We start from the raw sequence: 16,399 nt of genomic DNA, 5'->3' as shown, positions 1-16,399 counted from the left end.
GTCTGTTCCAACCCCTCACCCCCACCCCCTTCTCCACCGTTTCCCCAGGTGACGGGTCGTCTATGAACTGCATGCCCAACCCCCAGATGAGTGGCCTGCAGGCTCACGTCAACACCTCCAGCCACATGTACCCTCCACAGGCCACGCTCCAGCAGCAGCATGCCCAGCAGCAGTCTCTCCACCCTGGGCTGCAGGGCATGCACGGGGGGCCCCCCGCCTTCCAGGGCCAGCACGTGTACCAGGAGAACCTCTACATGGACGGCTCCTCATCCAACTCCATGGCTTGCCTTTACCAGAACTATCAGGTGAGTTAGAGATGGATGGTTTCTTGGAAATCCCCCCCACCACCATGAATCTCAACAGACAGTGCAATCATGGCTTCATCCAATTCTATAGCTTGCCTCTAAAGCAGTCAATAAAGTTTGAATCCAGTTGTCAGTCCGATTTGATTCCAATTGTTAGTATAGTGTGAATCCAGATTGAATGCAGTGTATGCTTGACGATGTGTGAGGAGGGAATAAACAGCACACCATATTTGCTTGCCAAAGTGACGCTTCAAGATTCAAGAGCTTCTGGGCTCGACATGTCTCTTAAGCAAATAAAAACACATTTGGAAGCTATGTGGTGTTGATCCCACACTCCCTATTACACCTGGCTGTGATGTTTGTGATGTGAGACTTTTGATGTTTGTGATGTGTGTGTGTGTGAGACTGCATTGTTTTATCTGAGTGCCTGACAACGCCTGTATGTCCCCTCAGCAGCCCCACCCCCAGATGAGCTCTCAGCCCCTCAGCTCTCTCCCTGAGGAGGACCCTGGGATGCAGCACTCTCTGCAGCAGCAGTACCAGGCTGCCCATCACCACCACCAACAGCAGCAGCAACATCTACAACACCAACAACAGCAGCACCACCAACAACAACAACAACAACAACAACAGCAGCACCACCAACAACAACAGCAACAACAGCAACACCACCATCAGCAGGCGCTGAGAGACATGAAGGCTCAGAACCACGAGTCCATGAGTTCCGCTGGGACAAGCGGCGGCGGTGGTAATGGCGGTCCGGAGTCTGTAGACGCCATCTACCGAGCGGTGGTGGACGCGGCCAGCAAGGGCGTGCACGTAACGATCACCACGGCGACGGCGGGCGGCGGCACGCAGGCCAGCCCCGTGACGGTGCTGAGCGCCATGAGTGCATTCACCGCCTCTATCGGTGAGCCACACGGGCCCGCGGGCCTCCAGCAGCACCACCCCGGCAACGTCAACGCTGCCGCCGCAGCCGCCATGCACGGCCAGCAGGGGGAGCCCTCCGTCACTGCCAACCCCACCGCACGAGGCCCCGGCGCTCGGCAACCCCGGCCCGGCCGTCCGCGCAAGAACTCGGAGCAGGGTCGGAGTCCCCCCGAGGCGGCCGACGTGGTGCCCCACGAGTACTTCCGTTCTCCGTCGGGCGGTAGCGGGGGCGGCGGAACTCCCAGAGGCCAGTGGGATGGGCTGGACATGGTCGGACCGACGCAGTGGCAGGGAGGAGGGGCGGGGGAGGAGTTCTTAGAGTGCTCCACTCACGTACGCAGCAGCCCAGCCCAGCCGCCCTCAGCCATTGCTGATGGCGGGCCGCACGACGTAGGTCTCCAATCGGACCGATCGTCCGCCTCTTACTTGGAAGAGAGCTTCCGCTTCAGCGGAGGAGGAGGTGGTCAACGCACGCCAATCAACTTCAAGGAGCGCCTGGAGCAGACGGTGGAGCGCTGCGCTCACATGAACGGCGGCGGCGGTCCCCCGGTCCCGACCGGTCGCGTCGTCTACAGCGACCCGCTCGGCCCCCCGCGCCACGAGCTGACGGGGGACGACCAGTCGCCCAGCTCCTCCACCAGCCTCGAGGGTCCCCTGGCCAAGGACTACGGGCACTACAACGGGCACTACAACGGGCACTGCGCGCCCAGCCCGTCGGACACGCGCAGCCTGAGCAGCGAGGAGGAGCTGCGCCACCCGGACTCTCCGGCTCCGGAACTGCTGCACTACCGCCAGCGGGCCTTCAGCATGGGCGAGCTGGTCTGGAGCCAGATCAAGGGCTTCCCGCCGTGGCCCGCTAAGCTGGCGGGGGCTGAAGAGCAGCTGCACAAGCCCACCATGCAGATGTCCGAGCCGGGCAAGGTGAGATGCCAGACCGCCTTGTCCTCTTCCCTATTGCTAGAGCCCCTTTCACACACAAGGTAAAACCCAGGTTTCTAGTTGTAAATTAACAATTCGGTTGTTAAGTCCTACGTCATGGGCCCAACAGCTTTTTCACAGTTTTTTTTTTTAAACACATTTTGTGTAAGAAATACACAGAGATTTGTTAAAAACAACGCAAGTTGTGTTGTTTTCTACACATTCGTTTTTAAGAGTGTAATGTTCTCTTCGTGCACTAGTTGAAGCTGTTCTAACAAGCTGTTCTAACGTTATATTAGCCATCTTACCATAAGTTCTCTGAGTAATTTGGTCGCCTCGATTGACAGTGATTAATAGCAAACTTAGCAGAGAATGCACTAGTTACAATTTTGGCGTGGTTCATGATGCTACCGACTACAGGAGCACACACACACACACGGATCTCAAAACTGATTGAGTGGCCTGTGCACAGAGGGGAGGGGCGTGTCGAGGGCGGAGCTTAAAGAAGCGGCGTTAATCAGTGCTCTGTATCTGAGTTGAAATTGTATGTATTTCAAAAAACCCTATTTCTTCACGGAATGTAGCAAAATATATGTTTTTTCTTGATTATACTATTTTTGTGATTGAAAAATAGCCGAAATTGAAATCCGATTAATAGCACAACCCTAATGACGGTATTAATCATTTTACTGGCCTGGACAAGGTGGGACCTAATGATATAATGATGCTATGTTGAAATATGTATGTTTGCCCTGCAACGAGGATAATATTTGATCCTTGTCTTTCAAATTAGGGGCCCTAATGTTAATCATAATACTATATTATAATCATATTTTGACCAGGGAGAGACTGGCACTTCTTTTCCCATCTTTTTCATGATTGTTACTGCTGGTATTGCTAAATCTATACTTTAACATTATATATACATTAAGGAGATTCAAATGCAGCTAAGTTCTCCCCTCTATATAGCTATCTAAATTATCCCACTATCTATCTAGTTTCTAAAAGTAAAAAAAAAAAAAAGCTCAGTCTCCAGTCCTGTATCTGTAAAATAGAGAGAGAGAGAGAGAGAGATATCAGGCCATGCTGAAGCAGACTTGAAAATGAGAATATCTCTAGATTACTGTGCCAAAAGGTGGGAGTTCTGAAGAACAAGATGCAGCCAAACTGGCCACATAATTACAAGAGTCCCCCGTTTATAGGGAGGAAGATGAGCGGAAAGACTGGCATTTTTGATCATTATGAAACTCCTACTTCCGGACGTCCATGCCGATGGGCACATCTGAAGTAGTGGGGTTTTGTCCCTTTAGTTCTTAAAATACCTCCCTGGTTAAGTAGGCTGCAGTTCAGTCTTACGCAACACATATGATAAAATGTGTTTTATTTTTTTATTTTTTTGGGGGGTCCATCTCTAAAATCAATTGTTTGTACAAGATATGAAATGTATTGCAATGCATGATGTAGGGATTTTTGTATAGCCTTATTCTGTTCAGTATAATAATCTCTGCATAATATCTTATTTCACTCTCATTTCTAAGGTGGAACCTGAGAAACTAAAAACACTAACGCAAGACCTGGAAGCTTTGGAGAGGGTTGCCAAGATGAATAGAAAGTAAGTCCTCTGCACTTAACCACAGACACACACACACTCTCTCTTTCTTTCACACACACACACACACACACACACACACACACACACACACACACACACACACACATACACACATAAGGTACTTAGTTACTCTCCATCATTGCTGCCTATCTGACTGCTCTGCCTGTGATCCCAGCTGCATGATCCTCCTGCCTCTCTGCCCTTAAAGAAGCCCTTTGGTTCCTCCAAACCTCTCTAGCTTCCTTTGGGGCCAGTGGCACCAGCAGACTGTGTGTCCTGTGATAATGATGTTACATAACACCCCCTCATACTCGTGGCATGACCCACTAGCTACCCGCCAGAGGAGGCCTGTCCATTGAGGAAAAAGGAGAACCAACCTCCCTAAACAGTCAAAGAGAAATTAAATGTAAAAGATTGAATACATTGAACTAACTGGCTTAGTTTAAAAAAAATAAATAAAAAAAAATCACTGAAATTGTCAGTCTCGAAAGTGCCCTCTATAGTAATTGAAAATGACTACACAGTGGATTTTGGGAGAATGTATTGAGATGCCGGACTTCCAGTTTGACTCATGGCGGAGTACTGTAGGTTGCAAACTCAAGGCGGAGTAGGTTGCAGAGGAAAACTCTGTTGAAATCCTGTCCAAACGTACATGCTACCTGATTATTAAAAGTATAAGTATATATACTCTTTTGATCCCGTGAGAGAAATTTGGTCTCTGCATTTATCCCAATCCGTGAATTAGTGAAACACACTCAGCACACAGTGAACACACAGTGAGGTGAAGCACACACTAATCCCGGCACAGTAAACTGCCTGCAACAACAGCGATGCTCGGGGAGCAGTGAGGGGTTAGGTGCCTTGCTCAAGGGCACTTCCAGCCATGCCTACTGGTCGGGGTTCAAACCGGCAACCCTCCGGTTACAAGTCCGAAGCGCTAACCAGTAGGCCACGGCTACCCCTTGCATTTGTGTGTGTGTGTGTGTGTGTGTGTGTGTGTGTGCGCGCATATCAGTGTGTCTGTGGTCTATGTATGTCAGTACCGAGTGCTTGTCTGAAACCTGCAGTATGTGTGTGTGCGCATGTATTCTTGCATACGTGTGTGTGTCTGTCTGTGTCTCCACTGTGTATGTCTGAAGCCTGTGGTATGCCTCTAAACTGTGGTGACAGATTCATTGCCTGCTCCAAAAAATTGAATTGCATACATTACTCTGTCATTCACTGTCAGTGAAGGCTACTTGTCAGCATTGAGAGGGCCACACATCCATCTTCCCAGAACTCATAAAGCCACCATGTGCCAGCAGCTATGGGCCAACATGTTCACAAGGTCATGTTACAGTGGACTTTCAGTGACTGAACCTTATACAAAGTGATGAACATGCATGTAGTATATTAGAAGTTAAACCAAAGTTGTTTTCATTCGGTGCTTAGCACTGTGTAGTATGTGGTAGGTTATTATATGAATTGCCTGTGTGAGTCGGTGTTTCTGTGGTGGCCATCAGTGTTTCAGTACGTGTGAGTTTTTATGTTGTACAAAATAATTTCCGAAAGTAATTATTTGGTGTGTCAGATTATTGTGTGGTTAAAGATGTACACCTTAAGCTAGGGTTTCTCAACGGGGGCGGTACCGCCCCCTAGGGGGCGTTCATACAACCTAGGGGGGCGCTGGGAACGTGAGTTTTTTTTTTTTTTTTTTTACATTTTAAACTTCCATGGTTTTCACATATTTTTGGTGCAAAAATAGGCTACCTGAAATAAATAGACTATTTTCATTCATGGGTTTCTAACCCCTCTACCGTCCCAGCTACATTTTACTGTTTATCTATGCTCAGTGGTCATACAGTGCAGTTCGGGCCTGCACACGCCCGGACTCACGTCCCCAGCCCTGCTCGCTGCTCTGGGGGTCGTTTCTAGAAAGCATCGTTTGCTAACTTGCGTCGCAACCTTGGTAGTACGCTCCATCGTTCTTGGATTTGGTGTTTCTAGAAAGGGTAGTTCGAACTCTCAATCGCAAACAAGGACGCAAAGTTTGGTCGTTTGAACTACTGCCCCTAGGCAGTCGCACTTGTGTCGTTCCTTGGTAGTTCCTGTTGGTGTCCGGAGCGCCTAACCAAAAATCACAACCGCCTAAACCAAAATTTGCGAAGTGGATGTTTATCTCATGACTCAATGATTGATCTATCCTGTAGCTTAATTTTGATTAAGACACTGACTCCCCTACTTGGCTCATTCTTGCTATTTATGTTAATTCAAGTATTGCCTTGCTTTTAGTATTATAATCTTCACAGTCCCTTACATCAGCAGTGATAAATAGTGTAGTGGCTAAAGCAGATGACTTATTATCCCAACATTGTAGGTTCGATTTTCTTATGATATGAGATTGTCCTCTTGCTTCTCGCTACCTGCAGGTGAACTAGTGTGACATTCAATTGATTTTGACTGATGTATTATAGGCCTACCTATGGTCTCTCGATGTAGAGTAACTATACATAAATATGTATGGTCAAAACCTATTGTTGTGTCTCGTAGGCCTACTCTTAGTCAGAGATGAAAAGAAGACATAGTACGCGAACTCCGGCCGAGCGCTCAGCGCACTGACGCGCTGCCGTTAAGCCACGAGACAGTTGATATCCTATGGGATACCCAGACATTTGTCCAGGCTATATATTTTTTCCAACATAGATATTTAACACAAATAATGACTCATATTGGTCTGCTTAAATTAACTGTTTTATATGCTTGCAATAGGTTTAGGTTTTGGCTGATGGCAATGACAATGCCAGCATTAATCACTCGGTTTAGATTAGAAAAGTGTCGACATAGGCCGTGACAGAACATTTCTAGGGGGTGGGGTATTATATTGCCACTGTTTCCACCAATGATATTTATCGCTGCATCATCAACAACGTTGTTGGAACTACGGTGTTCGAACGTCGGAGGTAGTGAATTGCGACACAGGTACGATGCTTTCTGGGAACAGGTGTAAGGGTGCATTCAGAGCACCTCGGAATGACAAGGACCGCCCCCATGGCTACTTTGTTTTTCCGACAGCAAGTGTTCAAGTGCTTTGCCATCGAATGTGTGACAAACACGGATGCCACAACAAAGGTTAAAACATACACTCACTAATCCTAAGAAAAAAAACTGTATTTGCTTAAAATATAGTGTAAGATGCTCGTTAAAGAAAGATATGCAGCTTTTCAAGTGATAAAAAGGGCAAATTCCCAAGTTCACATTAAAACTGTTGGACATGAAAGGCCACATGGACTACAAACGAACTACAACGTGACGACAAAAGTGATGACGAGCCCCTAACTGGGCAACTCTGTTAGCAAAATCTAGCCCCAGTTTCCGACCTCTGACTCACACATTAAGTGACGTGAATGACGCTGAATGATGATGTTTTCACTCGGAGAAAGGTTTTTCCGAAGCACATGAACACTAGGTAACAGTGTCGTTGTTTGGTCGCAAGTTGCGTCGTACCATGGTGGTTGAGCAACGTCGTTGCTAACTTTTCTAGAAACGACCACCTGACCGTAGTCTCCACGAAAAACACCGTTGCTAATCAAATACGAAATATAGGCCTAAACAGGCCTCACGCGCAGAATCTGTTTTGTGATTGGTTGGATTGTTGCGATGGTGCATATGTTGTTCACGTGATGTGCACTTGATTTTTGTCCATGATAAAATTACACGTCTTGTTGCCTACATTTAATGTTCCTATTAATTAAAAAAAAAAAAAATCATTACAACCAATGCTGATGTGGTAGTGTTTTTTTTTTATCCAACCAGTCTCCTATTGCTTCTAACAGTGGGCTAAATCTGCTTAATAATAAAATAGGCTCATAGGGACATTTTCTTATAATTCCAGAAGAAACCTAGCCTAGAAATCTAGACGCACCCTAGCGGCGGCAAATTAATTTGCTCAGCTTGTACGTCTAGTATCGAACCATAGGAATTTCTATTGGCTTAACACCGTGGATGACGGCCAATCACAGCGCTCTATTTCGTTAGAGAGTCTTAAGGCGGGCTTAACAGGATAACGACATCCTGCGACGGTGAACAACAAGGAAGGTGGCTATGGCAAACGAAGATCGGTTGTTTGAATCGGCGTTGGCGTCAACTTTGGAGGAGTTGGACTTGTGCTTTTCTTTGAAAGTAGATCAACACAGTGCACTTAAGTCATTCCTTGCGAAGAAGGATGTATTTGCCGTTTTGCCGACCGGATACGGATATGGTCGTAGCTAGGGTTGGGTATCGTTTGAATTTGAACGATTCCGATTCCAATTCCGATTTCTTATTTCGATTCCGGTTCCTAACGATTCTCGATTCCGATTTTTTTAAGAGGCAGGGTCAAAAAAAGTTTAGGATATTTTAAATGAGCAAGCTAACCAACGGTCTTTCTCAGGGTATCTGCACATTTTCCAAGTGCAAATTTAAAGACTTTTAAGACCTTTTCAAGACATCTAAATGAAACTTAAGACTATACCACGGCAAAAAGATATATATGACTTTATGCAATAGTTTTTTTCCCCTACTAATTTTAACCCCCACTCCATTTTGGATGTCTACAGAAGTTACCAAATATATTTTGGCGAAAGAAAAATAATTGTGTGTGAATTACCTTCAAAGCTATAAATGCCCAATTTTAGGGTCTGGGCTGCTTGCTTTTGAAGCTGGCTGTGGTTTTGCTTACTGCTGAGGCTGACTGTTCTTCACCTGTGTCTGTAGTAGCCTAGGCTACTTGCCAAAGACATGTGCACTGGACTGGATTCCCTTCAATATTTTTTCAAAGTTAGACTAAGCTATTTACATATTTTAATAAGCCTACTTTATATAATGTACTATGTGCATCTATTGTCCAATATGCAGCACAGCAAATTAAAGTTAATCCACTACTTTACATTTTGCATACCAGTTGTATCTAAACCAACCAAAGCTTGACTGAAACATCGTAAAACCATTGACTTGTTTTAAATTAATTAAGAGACAGGTCCTCCTCGCGTGATCCTGCTGAAAACTGCTGGTTTCATCTTAAGCACGCACGTATTATGAACGCACGTTTTTTTTTTTATGTAGCCAGTCGCCGACATTCAAAAAATATGCGGTTATAGTTCACAACTTTTGCTAAGTAGGCCTAGCCTACTGGGAAACGCTGGCAAGCAAGCTGCTGGCAGATATTACAGGTAGGCTATAACATTTTCTTCCAGGCTAGGCCAGCAACACACGCTGGAAAGATGCAAACATAATCAACTTAACATACAGTATTTCCTCCTGATTGCGACGCACTGCACATAATTTGAGCAGCAGTCTTCGCGTCCATAGTTTGTGAAACGATGCTGCATCCGAGCAACGATTTTAGATGCCAAGCGCAACTCCAAAAAGGAGAACAAATGAGCGTCCGGCTTGAGGCTGCGCCGGACGCCGGACAGGGCTTTTAAAATCAATATGTCCGGCCTAAATCCGAACGTATGGCCAACCTATCGCTCTTTCTCCCGCTCATTCTACCGTAGGCTTCCTCAGTCCACGTAGGCTACCTGTATATCTCTCTGGCCTCAGCTACGGCATATTATTTTGTACATAGGCCTACTGTATTATTACCGTTTTCACACCTTTAACCACACCCGTGAAAAACATCTTCACTCTGCAACCACTACACTTCCTCCCGTAGCCTAATAGCCTAGTCACTTATACAATTGCGTTTTAAATACACGAAACTGGATTGAGACATCACTCGCTCTCGTGCACTCGCTGGCGGTCCCATACGCACATTTAATACCTCTCTTTTGAAAATTCAGTTGTATTTAAGACTATTTAAGGATTCGCGGGAACCCTGCTTTTGAATGAAATAGTCTGACCTTCTCCATGAATTTTAATTCTATGAACTATGCGCTTGGTGTGGTGTTCAGCCGTTTCTTCTTCCGGTCGGCGGACTGGGAATCGAAACTAGGAATCGAAATTTAAACTTTTGAACGATTCCGGGAAAATCGCAAAGATAGTCCCGGTTCCAACCAATACTCGATATTCGATACCCAAGCCTAGTCGTAGCGCTGGCCTATTGCATGCCTAGGCAGTTTGAAAGACAATTCTCTGCCCGCCCCTTGGATTAAGCGAGGTGAATGATTCGATGCCAGGCTATACATGTCAATGATATAGGATGGCCCGCCAGGCTAGAAGAAACCAAAACAGCACAGAAATGGGCTTGTTTTTTTACTTAAGTAATATAGCATGAGTGTGAGTGGCCTATAGCCTACCCGGGAGTGTAGTTTTTTTTTTTTTTAATTGTGTGTGTGTGTGTGTGTGTGTGTGTGTGTGGGGGGGGGGGGGGGCGCCAGAGGATCAAAGTAAGGTCAGGGGGGCGTTTGCTCAAAAAAGGTTGAGAACCACTGCCTTAAGCCATCCTTACACCAGAAGATTATTGAAATATTGTAGTATTTTGAGTAAAGCTTGAATAGGGGGCATTAGTTAAAAGACTCCAGCCTTTCAAGAATCTTTCTTAAATCTTGTCTAAGTCTTCTGATGTATGGGTAGCATTAACTGTAGCCAGTGATTGGTGATATGAATGTGTTGTACTTTTCTGCTCAGATCTGGGAAGCTGAATAATCATTTGGAAGCTGCTATCCAGGAGGCCATGAGTGAGCTGGACAAGATAAGCACTGTGAGTATGGCAGGATGGTTATGGTTATAGACCCTTTCAACAATAAAAACAAAAACAATGCTTGAACATTCTATTTGGTTCCCAATCTACTTCCTCTGCATTAAGATAACATATGGAATGTTAAAACGGAAGTCTTGTGGGGCCAACTATGATGCTGATAATGGAACTCTCTTGAAAGGGTCTATAGGCTACGTGCACGAAAGGCTCTCTGTGCACTTGTTTGTTTCCGGTGGAGCCAGGTGTGTTTCAACCTGCCGCTATTGTTAATGCAGTTAGTGGCTACACGGACCCGTTTGGGTGTTGCACTAGGGAATCAGCATGTTACGACAGAGAAGGATGTATGTGTGTGTGTGTTGAATTTTTATTATTGGGCAAACAAGGTATTCAGTGTTGCAGTGAAGATGTTAAGAGCAGAATATAACAGAAAACACCATTATAAGCTCAATAATAAAAAATTTAACACACGCATAAATACTCAGCCTTTCGTGCACATGGTCTATTGACATTGACTGATACACTGCCCTCTGGTGGACAGAACATATAGAACTTAAGTTTGCCAATACCAATATCGAATATATATATAAGTTTGCCAATACCAATATCGAATATATATATTCGATATATATTCGAATTTCAATATTAATAAACAAACGAACTTCGAATAGGATTTTTAGGCAAAAGTCAAATCCTTATAATATTCAGTATTCATTATTGAATGCTTATAGCTGGAATGATGTTTTTCCCCATCATCCTATTTTTTAAAGCAGACTTACCTGCGAGCATGTAAATGGGCTACAGGTTATCTACAGGAATAGCATGTGCTAGCACTGCACTAAACACTTAAAATCAAACGCAGCTTCAGCCGGAAACAGAAAACCGGATTCGAGTGCCATGGCAACGCCCATGTTTGGTTCATGAATAAGGTGGATAGTGTGGATATTGCTGGGTCTGGTTTTGAATTCATTTTGAAATGTTTGACCATGTGGCAAGCTTTGTTATTGTGGTGTGTTTGTGTAAATGCAGCATGTCAAGTAACGCATGGTGACCCATCATTATTTGGAATATGTAGAATAATGTGTTGTGTGATTATTTTGTCGTAATGTTAACCTGTGTGTGTGTGTGTGTGTGTGTGTGTGGGTGTGTGTGTGTGTGTGTGTGTCCAGGTTCACCAGATCCCGACGCGAGACCGCCAGGTCCGGCTGCCCAAACCGAAGCGGAGGAAGATCTCCAGATAACATTGAGTCCTGTGGGGTAGCAGTCAATGCGGTATCCAGCCTCAAAGGGGGTTGTGTTTAACACACACAAACACACATACATACACACACACACACTCAGTCACACACACTCTCATTCACACACACACATCCCCTCTCCATCCTCCCCTTCCCCCTTTAGGTGCTACGACCCACAGTGGTGCAGTGGTCTCCCGAATCCTTCTCTCTCTGACTGACTGACAGTGAAGGTGCTGGATAAGCCAATCAGAAAACTGCAAAGAAAAAGGTTTTTGGGAGGAGAAGGGGGGGGGGGGGACACTCAAAATGGTTGCAATTTGTCTACAGCTCGCTGAAGAACTATTTTTTTGTAGAACACAAGATGATGACAAAAACTTGAAAAAAAAATACAAAAAATGAAAAAATATTGCATTTAAGAAAAATAGACAGTCCAAATATTTCTGATACATTTTCAATATGTATATAGAAAACAGAAAATTTCATGGTGAAATTCAGAGAAGAAAAAAGCAAAACTGTAAATACTGTACAATAATGCCATGTACAAGCAGACTTAATGCACACTCTATCTTTTATTGTACAAAAGAAAAACAAGAAAACTCTCAAACCAAGCAGAGGTGTACCAATGTCTTTGGTTTTTATTCAGCACGTGGGCAATATGGCCACGTTTGCAAGAGAACGGACTGAAGAAGAAAACAGAAGACAGCCTACAGCTTTTATATGATCATGACATAGAAAAATGCGCTGTTTGTTGTTTTGTTTGTTTATTTGTTTGTTCATTGCTGTTTGTTTTTTGTTATTTTTGTCCCTAATCAAGCAAGAGTGGGAGGAGTTAGCCTGCTTACCCCTACTCCCCAGTGTATGGCCGACCCCTCTCACTCACACACACTAATGCGTGTTCATATGTGTCTGAGTCCAAACAGAATGAACTTTACCAGCTGTGCCAGGTCCTCGGAGAGGGCCTGATCCGACAGCACTCACACTTCTGTGCTGCTGCAAGGTCTCTGCACCACAATAAACCCATATAAGAGGAACTTTAGAAAATACACTCAAAATTGTTGAAATCATCACCAAAAGTGGCCCCACACACAGACACAACTTTAAAAGCCTGACTGTATGCCTATTAATTAGCTGAAATTAAGTTGTGCTATTTATCACTACAAATACCAATTGCCATTGATTGATTGATTTAATAATGGCCTATTACTTTTGGTATCAGCTTGACTTTCCTTCGCGTGTAAAACACTCAGTCAGATTCCCTGTAGGACCTTGTTGCACCGCTCAGGAAGTGCTGTATGATGTCACCAGCTGGTTCTATATCAGCAAGGTGGAGGATATTTTATCTGCATTTAGGGGCCTTATAATTTTTGTCTTTTTGTTGTAAATTATTTATGTACAGTATTCTGATATTTATTTGAATCACACATTTAGAGTTGGCAATAATACAACCCGAGAGTTTGAATACTCCGAGAAAGCCTTATACATGTATGTACAAAGCATATATATAGATATATAGATATATATATCTCTTGCACAGAGAGGAACAAACTTTGTATTCAGTATTATTCACTTTTAGCTGTTAACAGAATATCTCTATATATTATTTTCCGTTTTATTTAAAGTGTTTAATGGGTGCAGTTGTCATATTGTGTTGCGCAGTTTTCAGCACTGTTACTTCGTGTCATGGTAGTCTTGTGGCAACTCAAGTGCAAAAACAAATTTGTTGCTTCCCGTTGACAAAACTGTCTCCAGTGACCGGTCTCGCGTTTGTCTCAGGAAGACCAGTCATCGGGGCTACATTTCACAGACCAACCCTATCCTCACAGAGCTGTACTCTTTAGGTTGTGGGTGCGTGTCTTCACCTGTGTGGCTGTGTTACGTGTGAGAGTACAGTACTTCTACATTTTTTTTTTTTTGAAAGAAATATATAATATACATATGTCAACCAGTCAGTATCCTATTAGTAAATATACCGATCAGTTCCCTGGCAGAAACTGAGAATGGTATGTTAGTGGGATGTTTGTACTGTACGTTGCTTTGAGACGTAAGCCCTGTTCTTATAGATCAATGTACTCGCTTGTATTACAGTCTAGCTCACTCTTTGGCTGAAACGGTCCCTGGGCACTGACCGCAGCCAAGAGTTTTATTAGAAACACTACGCTTTTCATTTCAAACCATACATCCATGTAGTGTGTACTAGACTATACGGATGCAGATGCGTTAGTCACAAGATGAGGATCTTAAATTCAGAGATTTGGAATCTTAAAAAATGTTATTTCTAACTACAAAAAAACATCAACTTTGTGTGATTTAATGTTTATGAAAAAAACTTTTTTTCCACAAATGCTGCTATCAAACCAGCTTTGCATTCATCTTGTGACTGATGCATCTGCCAATCTCAGTTGTTGAAGCTCTGGACCTTTTAAGACTTTTAAGATGAAGTACTTGTCCAAGGATGTGTGCACTTGTGTGTCAGAGGTGGATAATGAGGGAAAAGTCAGTATATAGCAACACTAGCATTAAATAGTCACTGACGTGTTGACTTGTTAAAACTAAGCAGACACTACGAGATGGGTCATAACTGTCAAAATTAAAATAACCATAGCATAGTAGAGAAACTTTACAACTTAATGTGTCTTGAAAATGGAGTGTTTTATTTCTTTCTTATTTTTCCTAAGCATGTCCTCATGGTGCCACATAAAACTAGTCACTACTAAAATGTCAAGTGCAATATAACGTAATGTAACGTATCTCAGTCATGTTGGTATACTATCAGAATATTTGTAGCCTCTTTTAGTTACAATATTGCTGTGTTCTGTTTTTCTTCTGTTTTGTTACACACCAATGTATTCAAATTTTAAGCAGACTACAATATCCTCCAACCATGCTTGATATGTACAGAGTTTAAGGAGAACTTGACCCAAGCTTATATTAACAGTCCTTCGGCACTGTATACTACTTACGTTAGAATATGCTGGTCCAGGATGTATTGGGTTCTGTTTATGGTGTTGTCCTGACAGTCTTACTAGCAAAAGGCTCTTAATCCGGCTCAGTGGCCAATCAAAAACACCTTTCCATTCTATGTTCCTGGAGCAATGTTGGTGCGGGAGAGACCCCTAGTGGTGATTGGCGTAAATAGCCGGGGCCACAAATACCAAGGAGCCACAGGAATGCCAGTTTCTTTGAGCACACACAACAGGCCTCTTCAACATTCAACAACATTTCAGCAACAACAACAAAACATGCTGGATTTTAGTTGAGGATTACACCTTTAAAGGGTTGTGTAACAGTGTGCACTTACTGGAGGGGTACATAGGATTATGTATTGCTTACGTATGAAGTATGCCGTGCCGAGGACTCCTAATGCTGAGTGAGGTCTGCCCAGCAAAGGTGTACCTTAAGAAAGTCATCAATTCTGGTGGTAAAGTTCATTCTGTGGTATGTGCAATGACATGGAGACTAACAGTCCCATGTACAACTCCCCCCCCACCCCCCCCTTGTGTGGAAGGTCTGGTCTGTTTCATACAGTACATGTTCGTTTTTGGTGTTGATGTTTTTGTTGATTCTTTTCAAATTCTATTTTTTTGTTAGAAGTCAAAAAACATTCAGAATGGTTAACTTTTGTCCATATGTGTTACCTGATGAGTGTATGTGTGTGTTTGTATGCTGGGAGGTTTCTTTCATTTTTAAATGATTGTAAGCTTGTGTGTGAGTGAGTGAGTATTTTTCTGTTTTCTCTTTTTTGCTTGCTCCGTTTGTCCAACTGGTATGACCAACCGCTTTCCTTCCTTTTTCAGTGTTGCTGCTTTCCAACATGTAACTAAGTATATATTTTTCTCACCAATATATACTTTACAGCCGTAGACTTCGTAAAGTATGTTGTGCACTTGATTTCATTTGTTGCCGATAGCATTGATGTGGGTGTTTTAGAAATAGTTTGTTGAAGTCCATAATTTCTAATTGTTTCAGTTTTGCTTTTCTGTTTTTGTTTGTTTGTTTGTTTTGTTTTTTTAGATTTGTATGATTTCTTGTAAGCAGCGAGTTTGTTTTTTGTAAATATTGTGAACCTTACAGGACATGCAGTGATGTAACATTGAAATAATGTTGCACCGATGTTTCAATTAAAAACTGGTCACTCATACTTGAAAATAGTTGTGGAGGCCTTTTGGGTACATTTCCGTTATATTGTTTGTGTTAAAGATATCATCATATAACTGATATCCCCTTTCAACTTCCAAAAGTAACATAATGTTGCCAACTTCATGATATCTTTTTTGTTTTTGGGGATGATGAGGATGCACCTCGCTGCAATAAAATATTTATAAATGCATATTTTATTCATATTTTAATGCATATTTTATTATAATTAGTTGTTAAATTACTCTTAATTTAAACTCTCCAAGATTGAAAGTAATAACAGTCCTCTGGGTATCTGCACAGTCTGGAGTGCGTTTGAGCTAACATGGTATGATTCATCATTCAATTAACCAATATCCAACTAATGACTAACTAACTTCTACTAAATAAGTTTGAACCATAATAGGGGCCAAACTTTAGTTCGTACTAATGTGGATATATAGTGGGATGTGGAGTGGGACTCCTGCAAATCAGAGACTTGACTTGAATTATCTTCTTTTCTTTTTTTATTCTTAGGTCATCAAGTTTATTAGTTTGTTCATATAGGCTTACCGTGTAAAATTAGCCTTGTTAACATCAAACCACTTCACAGATTGAGAATGGGTCTGGA

At 43.2% G+C, this 16,399-nt stretch overlaps 1 protein-coding gene across 1 annotated transcript in view; it reads left to right on the top strand.

Moving 5' to 3' along the window:
• The window catches only part of mbd5 (methyl-CpG binding domain protein 5), a 38,881-nt gene extending 23,737 nt beyond the window's left edge, over nt 1-15,144 (top strand). Inside the window, exons 6-10 of the mRNA XM_076303414.1 lie at nt 49-305; nt 759-2,156; nt 3,692-3,765; nt 10,351-10,423; nt 11,587-15,144. Coding sequence (XP_076159529.1) covers nt 49-305; nt 759-2,156; nt 3,692-3,765; nt 10,351-10,423; nt 11,587-11,658 — 1,874 coding nt within the window. The 3' untranslated portion in view covers nt 11,659-15,144. The remainder of the gene's footprint in view (nt 1-48; nt 306-758; nt 2,157-3,691; nt 3,766-10,350; nt 10,424-11,586) is intronic.
• Nucleotides 15,145-16,399: the final 1,255 nt, after the last annotated feature.

Source organism: Alosa pseudoharengus, unplaced genomic scaffold (assembly GCF_046254945.1).
Source record: "Alosa pseudoharengus isolate Yale_2024_CS ecotype anadromous, Long Island Sound unplaced genomic scaffold, YU_APseudo_1.1 YU_APseudo_1.1_scf_24, whole genome shotgun sequence".
In the NCBI taxonomy this organism is placed as follows: Eukaryota; Metazoa; Chordata; class Actinopteri; order Clupeiformes; family Clupeidae; genus Alosa; species Alosa pseudoharengus.
This window is presented reverse-complemented; position numbering and strand designations above follow the sequence as displayed.